At 38.8% G+C, this 11,066-nt stretch overlaps 2 protein-coding genes across 2 annotated transcripts; one reads left to right on the forward strand and one right to left on the reverse strand.

Annotated features, from left to right (window-relative positions):
• Nucleotides 1–429: 429 nt before the first annotated feature.
• Nucleotides 430–2,268, forward strand: C922_00746 (hypothetical protein; the record flags this gene model as incomplete). The annotated part of the gene is made up of 1 exon (XM_008816358.1): nucleotides 430–2,268. One exon carries the CDS (start codon nucleotides 430–432, stop codon nucleotides 2,266–2,268), a length of 1,839 nt encoding a protein of 612 aa, XP_008814580.1.
• Nucleotides 2,269–2,658: 390 nt separating this feature from the next.
• C922_00747 (hypothetical protein) lies at nucleotides 2,659–9,655 on the reverse strand (the record flags this gene model as incomplete). The annotated part of the gene is made up of 3 exons (XM_008816359.1): nucleotides 2,659–2,669; nucleotides 2,848–7,716; nucleotides 7,810–9,655. 3 exons carry the CDS (start codon nucleotides 9,653–9,655, stop codon nucleotides 2,659–2,661), a joined length of 6,726 nt encoding a protein of 2,241 aa, XP_008814581.1.
• Between the last annotated feature and the right edge of the window lie 1,411 nt (nucleotides 9,656–11,066).

An 11,066-nucleotide genomic window follows, 5' to 3' on the forward strand; every position in this document is an offset into this window, starting at 1 on the left:
AAACAAATAGAGAAGCTACCATTGCCTCCGTCATAGTAACTACTCGTACATATGTAAATGTATTCCTACCTAGGAATACTTTTACGTGAGTATAAAAAGCAGCCAACTCATCCCGCCCAGCGCTTTTAAAGTAACAAAATTGCCTGTCGACGCGGATCCGCTTTGAAGGACGCATTAAGGTTATTTTTTAAAGCATCAAAAGAATGTTCAACTCGTTATAATAAACTTTTGGTAAAGAGGGGCAGGGCGGGAACATGTAAAGGGCATCACCATTATTTGCCTTGCATATTTGTTCATTTCATCGAGCGAGCAGAATTCGCTCAAAGGTTGTAGCGAACCTGGGGGACTTGCTTCTGTGAATGCGTAAATGTATACGCTTATGTATGGTTGAGGGCTAACACATGCTTACGAAACGAATGAACGGGCAACATGGACCTGTTGAAGGAGTATGACGATAGTGAAGACGTGGAGGAAGACGGCAATGATGTCGCCGAAGGGATGCGAAAAGACCAAGGGGAAGAGGAAAAGAGTCAAATGGTAAGTGCAACTCCCGTTAGCCTAATAAACTGTGCCCCCGACGTTGACACATACGACTTGGAAATAAAAAACTACAAAGAAAAGTTTAAAAATATAGGAAAGAAAATAATGTTCGACGACCCGACTTTTCTCAGTGTACTGAATAGGCCTCAACAGGGACCCAGCATAAATGAAAATTACAACTTTTTAAAAAATGCATCCAAGAATCATTACAATGGGTGCATAGAATCAACCTATGTGAATAAAAACATTTTTGATTATCAGTACAACCAGTTTAACATAACCGGAGTAGCGGAGAACCCGGCCCTGAAAAGTTGCTACAAGAAGAATTACCAAAATTATATAATAGCAAGGAGTAGGGATTATGAACTGCTAAATGATGGGCAGTCGCCATATGATCAGAGGTGTAAGAAGAAAAGAATCAAAAATGAAAGGCAGGATGATGGCGCTTTGGAAAGGTATAAAGGCCCCTGGGAAGATAAGACCACATTAAATAGCAGACAGGGGGAAAAGACTGGAAAGGGAGAGCCACTCGAGAACGACGGAGAAAAGGCGGATTCCCAAATGAATACTGAACAGGCTAATAATGAGAAAGGTGGGTCTAAAAAGGCAGCAAAGAAAAACGCAATTATGAAGTTAGAATCTTGCAGTTTAGACGAAGCAATTAAAAAAAATGTGGTAAACGAGAAAAGTACCCTATATAATGATAAGGTAGTCTCCACATTACATATAAATGAAGAATCAAATGACTATTATCATAAGTCCTGGTTCGAATTGCCAGCAGAATATAAAGAAAGAGAATTTATGATAGAAGAAAATTTTCCTCCTAAGAAAGAAATTCACACATATAAAGGACACAAATTGGGGGTTCAGAAGATTCGCTTTTTTCCCAAATATGGAAATTACATTCTCTCTGCCTCGTTAGATCATACGTTAAAATTATGGGGAGTGTATAAATCAAAAAGTTGCGTAAGAACATACAAGGGACACTTTAAAGGGGTTAAAGATGTGCTTTTTGATAATGACGGAGTGAATTTCCTAAGCTGTAGTTATGATAATAATGTAATTTATTGGGATACAGAATATGGGAAAATAAAAGGAGTGTATAATCAAAAAAAGACTCCATACTGTCTATGCTTAAATCAAGATGATCCGAACACGTTTTTGGTTGGAGGTGCTAACAACAAAATTTGCCACATAGATTTCCGAACAGGCAACATTGAATTAGAATACAATGAACATTTACAAGCCATAAATACTATTACACTATGTGAAAATAATAAAAAATTGATAAGTACATCCGATGATAAAAAGATTTTTATTTGGGAGTATGGGCTTCCTGTCGTTGTCAAGTATATATCAGATGCATCGATGTTTTCAATAACAGCCGTTTCGGTGCACCCAAGTAACAACTTTTTTTTATGTCAATCGATGAACAATGTAATTACTGTTTATGAAGCGACGGGGAAATTTCGACTATTTTCAAAGAAGACTTTTAAGGGCCATCACAATAGTGGTTATGCAATTAACGTATCGTGTAGCAATGACGGGAAGTACGTCATTAGTGGGGATAGTAATGGAGGTCTGTTCATTTGGAATTGGAAAAAAATGTCAAATTTTAAAAATATGAAAGCGCATAAAAATGTCTGCATAGATTGTGCGTGGCACCCGTTTAAGACCTCAATGTTGGCAACCGCTAGCTGGGACGCCACCGTTAAGTTGTGGGAATGAACCGAATCAGAGGGTACCAAAAAAAAAAAGAAAAAAAATATTTCTCTTTTTTTTTAACCTCCTATTTGAAGTAGCCAATCGTTTTCAGGTCACTACATCACAACATAACTCATTTTTTTTTTTGTTCAACATTCACGTTTTTTCATTTTCTGATTTTGTGTTTATGTAAGCACTATTCGGTTTTATTTTTCCTCTACAAGAATTAAGCCCCTTTGCGCTATTCTTTTGAAACATGTGAGACATTTTTTTTGGAAAAATTTTAAAATGTACAAAATTGTAAAGAAAGATAAAGTGGGGAGAGGATAATGGTTTCGAATTGTCCACCGCAGAAATGTGCGCGCTGTTCCATCCGAGCTTTGGAAAACCTGAAAAAAGACTGCTCCTCGGGTGTTACTGGAAATCTGTAGAAAGGGAAAATGGTAAGGGAGGGTGGAGGCCGAGGTGTTACACGGTTCCACTTTGAAAAATTAGCGTTAAGACATAATGGTGCACAGTTTGAGCTGGTTATATATGTGGGAACGCATCCACGCGTTCTCGCTATCTTGCTCGTTTTTTTTCTTTCACAGCAAGCAGCCGTACATTCATCGAAAAACGGGTTCACATAGTTGAGGGTGTTTAAGTTATCAGTGCGTATCTGAACCGCCGTGGACCACTCGTGAATGTGAAAGACCATGAGTAGGTGATGTTTTGGTGGCAGAAAAATCCCCACGAATTTTTTAATCACGTCCTGATTTGTGCTACTTCTAGGGCTGGTCCTATGTTGTTTCCCCTGCCCTTCCCTCGATAAATAACGATTTATTTTATATTTCGAATGGCTATCATTCTGCGAGTGCCAATTTTGAGTTATTTTCCCCACCGCGCTGTCCGCACCAGTTTGGGTAATTCTTTTCTTGCACTTTGCCTTTTCCCCAAACATCCGATTAACACTCGGGCGAAATATACGTCTTACGCGTTGAGCAAAAGATGTAGCACGCTTATTATTGTGCCTTTTTAGGAGAGTCCCCTTTTTGGTACTATCCCCTTTTGCGCTTCGTTTATCTCTTCTTTCCAGAGTTACTACATCCACATGGTTGTCATGGACAGAATGACTTAACGCATCATACGCAATGGTACTCATAAATTTAGGTTTGTATCTGCGATAATGTGTTTCCTTTTTTCTGGTTGTCACACCGCCCTTATGATCATATGCTTTCCTTCGATTCATTGTAGAGTTAGTCGTCTCACCGGTTTCACTCGAACCGAGAGGATAGTTATCAATGTAAAACTCATCAAAAATGGGGTTATTAATTTTTTTGTTTTTTTTCCCATACGCATAATAATATTTATCATTCAGGGAGTAGTTTCTCCCTCCGTGCATTTCATACTGGGGGAAATTATAGACATTCCAATTCTTTACATTAACATTTTCTTGGACCACAAATGGGTGTAGCTTTTTCTTAATCACTCGGAGAACTTTATCCGATGTCATGTTCAAATATTTCGCGGACTTATACATTTTCCCAATTTTTCCATTCCACACATCTTCAAAAATGTTTTTCCAGAATTGAATGCTGGCTCTAAATGGTTGGAAGAAATCCGCAAAATTTAGATTATATTTTCCTAGAAATCTTTTGAATGTTTTTTTTTCTCTATTTAGAAATACGATATATGCATAGAACTTGCTCTTAATTAGTAATTTGACTCCTATTTTGATTAACAACTTGTATGAATTGGTGGTTTTTTTTACTCTGTCTTTTATGCTTGGGTTGGCTTTTCCGCCTTTCCCCCCCACATGGCACTTTGCTCTCTTTAAAAATGGACTTCCTCTTAAGATGCAATTTATTTTATATGCTTCCTTTTTTATTAGGTTTCTTTTTAGGTCTGCAAAATGGGTGCCATGTGTTTCTTTAGGTGAAGTGTATTTCTTCTTCTTTTTGTTTTTTTTGTTCTTTTTCTCCGTTTGACTTCCTCGTTTGGTTCCGGCACCGTTTGGTGAGTGCCCCCTCGATTGGCACATGGAGTGTTCCTCCTGCACGGAGCCCCTTCCCTTCTTTAACCTTCTAATTAGCATCCTCATCATATGCTTTACCTTTCCCCTGTACAGTGCACCGCTATACCGGACGATAAAACAGTTTTTTTTTTTCAGTGACAAAATTTTTCTTCCTCTGGGTAGCCTTCGGAACAACGCGGCTTCTTTCGTCGTGTGTTCATCACGGTGTTCCATCTCCGCCCGTGTATCATGTTTCTCTTTTTCAGAGGAGTCATATCTGCTAGGGGGACACTCGCTACCTAATTGTATGTACGGAATGTACACATTATGTATGTTCACAAAATCCCCCTTGTGCACGAAGCAGACGTTTAGGCAGAAGAGTGTTTCGTTAGGGTTCCAAAGTGGCTCTCCATGTGGTGTACCCCGCTTGCTGTACGTTTTGTGTTTACCTTTACGTGCGGTTATGAGGAGTAAGTTAGTGGGTGTTACACTGGTAACGTTCTCGGGGGTCATGTTGCTTTTCTTCCCAGGGGATGTACCTCTTCCCCCGGCTGCTTCTACACCGCGAGAGTACCTCAAAACGAACGGAAAGTAGATGCACTGCTCCGCACTAGCAATGTAGGTGCAATAATTTTTCAAGCTATACGAGTCGTCCCTGTAGATGCTGTAAAACGAGTCCGCGTTAAAATCGTTGCTGTTATAGTAATGGCTGGAGGGGAAGGCACGTGCGCCGATATGTACCCCCTCGGGATCTCTTGAACTACGTTGCGAGTAAAAAATGGTCGATCCGTTATCCTTCAGAGATAGCACCTTTCTTCTGTCTAATTTGTAAATTTTTAATTGAATAAAATTCGATGTCTCATTTTTTTTTTCATATTTTATGTTTACGCCGCTGATGATTTGGGCCGTTTCTGGATGGTCACCCAATGGGTTGACATCTATCCCGGTCAGATCGCGGCTGTAACCTCGACACTGCTTCCCCAATTTAGCACACTCAAGGAAGGAAATCTTATTTTGAATTATATTTATGTAGTACCTACATGTGGCGTGTAAATAGACATAGTTGCTTTCTTTGATGTGCCTCAAAATGGAAAGAATGAATGGGTAGCTATCCGAAAATTTATGACGGTGTAGAACCACTTTTATAATTTTAAACATGACCATATAAACCTTCAAATTGAATTCATATTTTTCCAACACTTTGCTGAGCATCTTCATAATGGCCTTAACATTTGTATATTTTATTTTTACAAGGTAAAAAAAGAATGCCAAATAATTGATGATCTTATAACTTGGCTTCATTTTCATTAAGCACTTTAACACCCCATTTTGGATAGCGCAGAATAATTGCAGATCTTTTTTCTCATGCAAATAATGTAACATAAAGTGGATTATGCGAACTGAATTCATGTCGGATACTAGCATATGGAGCAGTTCCACCTTTAGCCTTTGCTTCGACTGCCTAGATTGACTACTGCATTTTAAGAGATGGTACGCGAATATAAGAAAGTATATTTTTTTCTCATGGATCGAATTGTTCTTGCCCGGCGAAGTATATCCGGAGTGGTCTTCCTCCAATGGGTTTTCACTACTGATGCTACGTCTGGAACACTCTTTTGAGAGTTTGTCAATCGGTTTGGCTCCTTTGGAGTGCTTCACATTCGCTCTTGTACGGCAAAGAGAGTTTATATAACACTGCAGGCTTCTACCACTAGCGTGATTTTTTTTTTTTTTTTTTTTTTCTTCTTCTTCTTCTGCTACTCCTCTTCTGCTAGCCACGGCCAACTGTGAAATGCTTTCTCTGGGGTTGAACTTCAAGCGCAACCTCGTCTTTTGTAATTTTTCCCCGCATTCGTTGCAGTCACCTTTCCACTGATTGGTGCATACCAAATTGAATCTTTCCTCTAAAGATGAGTTTTGCCAAATTCGTTCTTTACAACATCGTGATTGTGCACAGAGGGGGCGACTCCTTTCATGGCCACTACTTTGTTCTCCTCCAAATGAGGTCCTTTCAGTTCTTACTTCATGAGTGCACTTGCATGATGAATCTGTCTGTGAGGGCATCTTTCCTAAGGAGTGGTCCTTCGAAAGGGGGAGTTCACTACGCCAGGGGTGGTTTCCATTCTTAGTAGCATCCCCCACCACTGCATAGTTGTGATAGGTATACAAATTTTTGTGTACCTCTTCCAACTTGATAGGTATAGGTCTATACTGCACAAATTTTAGAACAAAATAATACTTGATATTTGATAAATCTTTCGAGTCCGAAAAAGAAGGAAAGAAATGATTAATGCCGCTTTCGCACAAATTCAAAACGTATGTTTTGTTTAAAAAAAAGGAAAAAATATATATTATGATTATTTTACTAATATGAGTGTAGAACTCATTTTTTATAATTAGGATAACTTTGTCATACAGTTCTCGAATGACATGTTCATTCACTTCTTCGTAAAGCATGTAAAGGTAGTTGACGCAGACGGCGAAACGGTAGCTATCATTTTGGTACAGAAAATAGTTATTCTTTTTTAGTATATCAGCCAAGGTGCTTGCAAAAAGGGGAGCGTACCGGGTGAAATGGAACATCAAATGGGGATTTCTACTTAACAATTTTGTTATCCTTTTTTGTACTATCTTTTTGCACTTGTCTTCGATGGGGATCGTTTTTTTTTGCCCCGTTGCTTCCCCCTTGGGGGGGTACTCATCCTGTGGGATTTCTTCGTTGCGGCTACGGGCCCAATTAGCGGGCCTATTAACGAACCAATAAGAGAACCCATTCTCAGCATCGCTGACCCGATGCAATTTTTCCACTTTTCCAACTTGGCCTATGATATGACACCCGCTGAGGTTGACATAAAACGGCAATGTAATTAGGCTCCCCCAGAAATATGAATTCGTTTTTACCCCCTCTGAGACTTGGCTGCTTTTGCAAAATTCTTGCAATTCTAGCCTTACGTGGTTTTCGCTTACGAAAAAGTTAATTTGGTTGGCAAGGTTGACCACGTCACTGCGTTGTGGAGCCTCCCGATTGTTCCTCGCAGCGGCGGCATCTCGACAGCCATCCATATGAGTGTTCCTTCCATCGAAGCAGTTATCCGCATTGCCGGTTTTCCTATCGGAGTACTTATCCACATTGACTTCCTCCCCCTCGGCGCAGGGCAGAGCTTCATCTCCTTCCGCAAGCACTTCATGAACGGTCGAAAAATTCCCCAAAATTATCATATAATTAAACAGAACGAACAGATAAAGATGCCGCAGGGCATTTATAACTACCTCTTCACTTCTATTGTTACATCTTAGGTTGCTAAATTCTCTAATTAAGCTATACAAATCGACGTTGTTGTTTTTTAAGTACTTATTTTTAAAGTAGGTGTTGTTCCTTCTTGGCGAAGAAACGGAGTAGTGGTTTCCTTCCCTTTCGAACATGCAAATAGTGGTCATCGTCCTGTTGTAAACATCTCCGAGCAGGCAGGATAAAATGCCTGAAGGGGGTTGGGGGGAAAATTATATTATGGTACTACACACCGACAATGTTGCACCAACTTTACGTAACAAAAAATAGCGCACAATGTAACCTTTATACAAATTCTCCATCTCGTATAGGGACAAAACAGAGTAGTATTTCAAAATTTGAACAGAAACAAAGTGGTGGAAATAAAGTTTCTTCACATTCGCCTTTTTGTCATTATCGTAGATTTCAATATGACCGCAATTGGTGTAGGGGAAATTTATATTAATTCTGTTGTCCTTCTTGGCATTTTTTTGCACAACTTTTTTTAAAATGGAGGAACCCTTTGCAGTTAGCCTATTTCCACTACTTGAGATTCTAACCCGATTGACATCGCTCACCTTTGTTACAAATTTGTGATCCCACGTGTTCTTATTAAGTAGAAACAATTTGTCTTTATTAAAATGGGACAATAGTGATGAATTATCGAAGTAGTAGTAAAATTTACAATTAAAATTGTTCAGTACATTTAGAAGAAAAGAAATAAATTTGTACACCCATGGGTACAAGGACGAGTTAAGCAAATCGAAAATTAGGATCAAGTTGGTGAACATAATGAGTAAGTGCACCTTTACACGTATGCTTGATGATAGGGTTTGAAACTTTATATTACTTATGTGTAAATCATTATTAGGAAACAGATTAATAGGGATATAGGATTTTTTAGTTACAAAATTATTGTTCTCAATCAGTTTGCACTTGTGCTTTTTATATTTATATAATTTTTTTATTTTTTCTCTACTGATAATGTCATATGGAACGTATTCGGTGTTTTTCTCCTCCGCTTCGTTTACGCTTTTATAATTGTTACTATTTTGAGTAGGTGCATCGTTTGCTTTCTGAGCGATGTCTGGAATGTATTTTTCTCCATTAGTCCATTTTGCACCACTCGTTGCGGTTGTACCGTTACTGGTTGCTGAGACTAAACTTGTGTGATCCCCTACGGAAGAAGAAGAAGAGGACGATACTTCGTCACCATCATCCGTTTTTCCCAACAAATTGAAATTTTCCTTGTGATATTTTATTACGGCATCGTACAAATTGGTGTATTTTTTTTTTTTAATATATAACAAATTAGCGATCCCTTTTGCGTTTCCACGGACACTTCTGTTTCGCCCCCCGTTCATGCGTTTGCTCGTGGAATGACCGCTGTTGTGGGTTCGCTTCAAGGTGAGTTTCCCTGCTCGTCGCCTGGACTCATTTCCTCCCCCTGCTGAGGCCATAACCTCTCTGGAGAACGTCTCGAATGTGTAACTTTCATACCTTCGCAGAAAAAACTGCTGGTAATCTGCGCTATTTTTAAATATATAATTAAAATGAAATAAACTAAGATAGATGTTTTTTTCTTCTATGTACAGGAAAATGTCCTTAATATAATTGTTGAGGCTATACCTATCGGTAAAGCGTGTAGCGTCCGTTCTATTTACCTGCACCCCTTTCCTTGCACGCTTTTGCATTCTATCGAAATCGACTTTGCCCCTCGCGCCATCGTTTCCAGGGGCACGTGCGATACGGCTTTCCATGGTGCCCACCCCAAGAGCGCCAACTGTGCTACTTTTGCAGATCGGAACTTCCTCGATTTTCAGAATTTCCGCATTTTTCGCAGTTCCTGCATTTTCCCTTTGGCGGACTTTCCCAAATTCGTAGTAGACACCTTCATCGTTCAATATCAAGTCGATCACGAAAAGCAATTTTTGAATGTCCCCCAAGGATAGGAAAAAACAGTTGTTCAGAATGTAATCGATATTTTTTACAATGATTGAATCGATTACTTTATTTTTCGCGAAGGTTTTACTTAATTCGCCGTTGACAATGGTTAGCGATAATATGTTATAAATAATTATTTCGAGCAACTCCTCCGGCTTCGGTTTTTTTCTGAGGGAGCCCATATTACTCAGTCTTTCCTTTCCCATGGTCTTTTTTTTTTTTTTTTTTTTTTCTGTATCCAGTTATCTATTAGGCTGGGTTCTGTCTGGTAGTTTGGTATCCTCACGTAGCTTCAGTTTCTTTCCTCTGATCGGCATGCTTCTCATTGTGCGCTCCCTTTCCATTAGAAATGTTCGCATATGTTGCCTTTTTTTTTCTCTTTTTTTTTTCTTCTCCCTTTTAAGGTTTTACTTTGTCACGAATTGTTTATACCGTTTAGTCGGCTAAATTTCCATTTCGTCAGCTTAGATCGTTGCATGTCTTGTTAGGCTTTGCCAAGAACGGAAATGAGAATCTAAAAAAAAAAAAATATGTCTACCTCTTTACTGTTAAGGAGTATTTGCTGATCACGGACAATTTCATTTGATTTGTTCCCTTAATGTTTTTTCTCCTTTTGTTGGATGGCTTTTTCGCAGTGTGCAATTTTTGCTCAGGTTTTTCCTTCCCAATTAGTTACCTTTTCGCGTTAGTTTTTTTGAACATTTCTCAATTTTGTTCGCGTAAAAAATCATTTCTCTTTCCATTTCATTTTTTTCCTTTTTTTTCATTCCTTTTTTTTTTCTGTTTGTTTCTTTTCATTTTTTTTTTTGAGCACTTGGAATTTCACGACCGAATTTTTGGCCCTAGTGGGCGGAAGCTGAGAGCATGTGTAGGATCGATTTTTCTTTTTTTACAGGCACTGCTCGGCGTTTTTCATTTTAAACGTGTTGCCCATTTTGTGACATTTTTTTCAGAGCAGTCGCAGTCGTAAGCACGGTGAAAATTGATACACATATATATATTTTTGTGCATATAACTATTTTATGTGCACATGTGCGTGTTTGCATATGTACACATTTCTTCCTTTTGTGTTTTACTCAAATCTGACAAGATTCACGTACGCGTTTGTATGCACATATACGTAAGTCCATTTCTTTTGTCGCGCTCAGCTCATAAAAGGGCTAAGTACTTGTGAAGGGAGGTGTTTCCGCAGTCTCCCCCCCTCTTCCATCCCAAATGGTTACTCACTCGTGCCAGATGCGTCAGCACACAGTTGGGCTTAACTAAACACCTTGACGCAAGTACCATCCCATGTGGTGTGTACTACAGGGCGAGATCGAAGAGTTATGTCGAAGGTCAGCCGAAAAATAGCCACTTTCAACCTGGAAAATGAAAGGAAAGGTGAAATCCTTGATAGACACAGGAACGATGCATATGTCACAAACTCTTTTAACATAAAATGGATGAGAATGTTTACTTAAAATCGGAAGGAAGGGATAAATTATGTACCTTGAAAGACTTGAAATTGAGTGGAGATTATTTAATGAAACGGAAAAGGAAAAAGAACAAAGCAGATTTTTCTATAAAAAATAACCAACTAATCTTGCCAAACAAGTATGCCAATTTTTTAGAAGAAAA

This window comes from Plasmodium inui (assembly GCF_000524495.1).
Source record: "Plasmodium inui San Antonio 1 unplaced genomic scaffold supercont1.2, whole genome shotgun sequence".
NCBI classification, from domain to species: Eukaryota; Apicomplexa; class Aconoidasida; order Haemosporida; family Plasmodiidae; genus Plasmodium; species Plasmodium inui.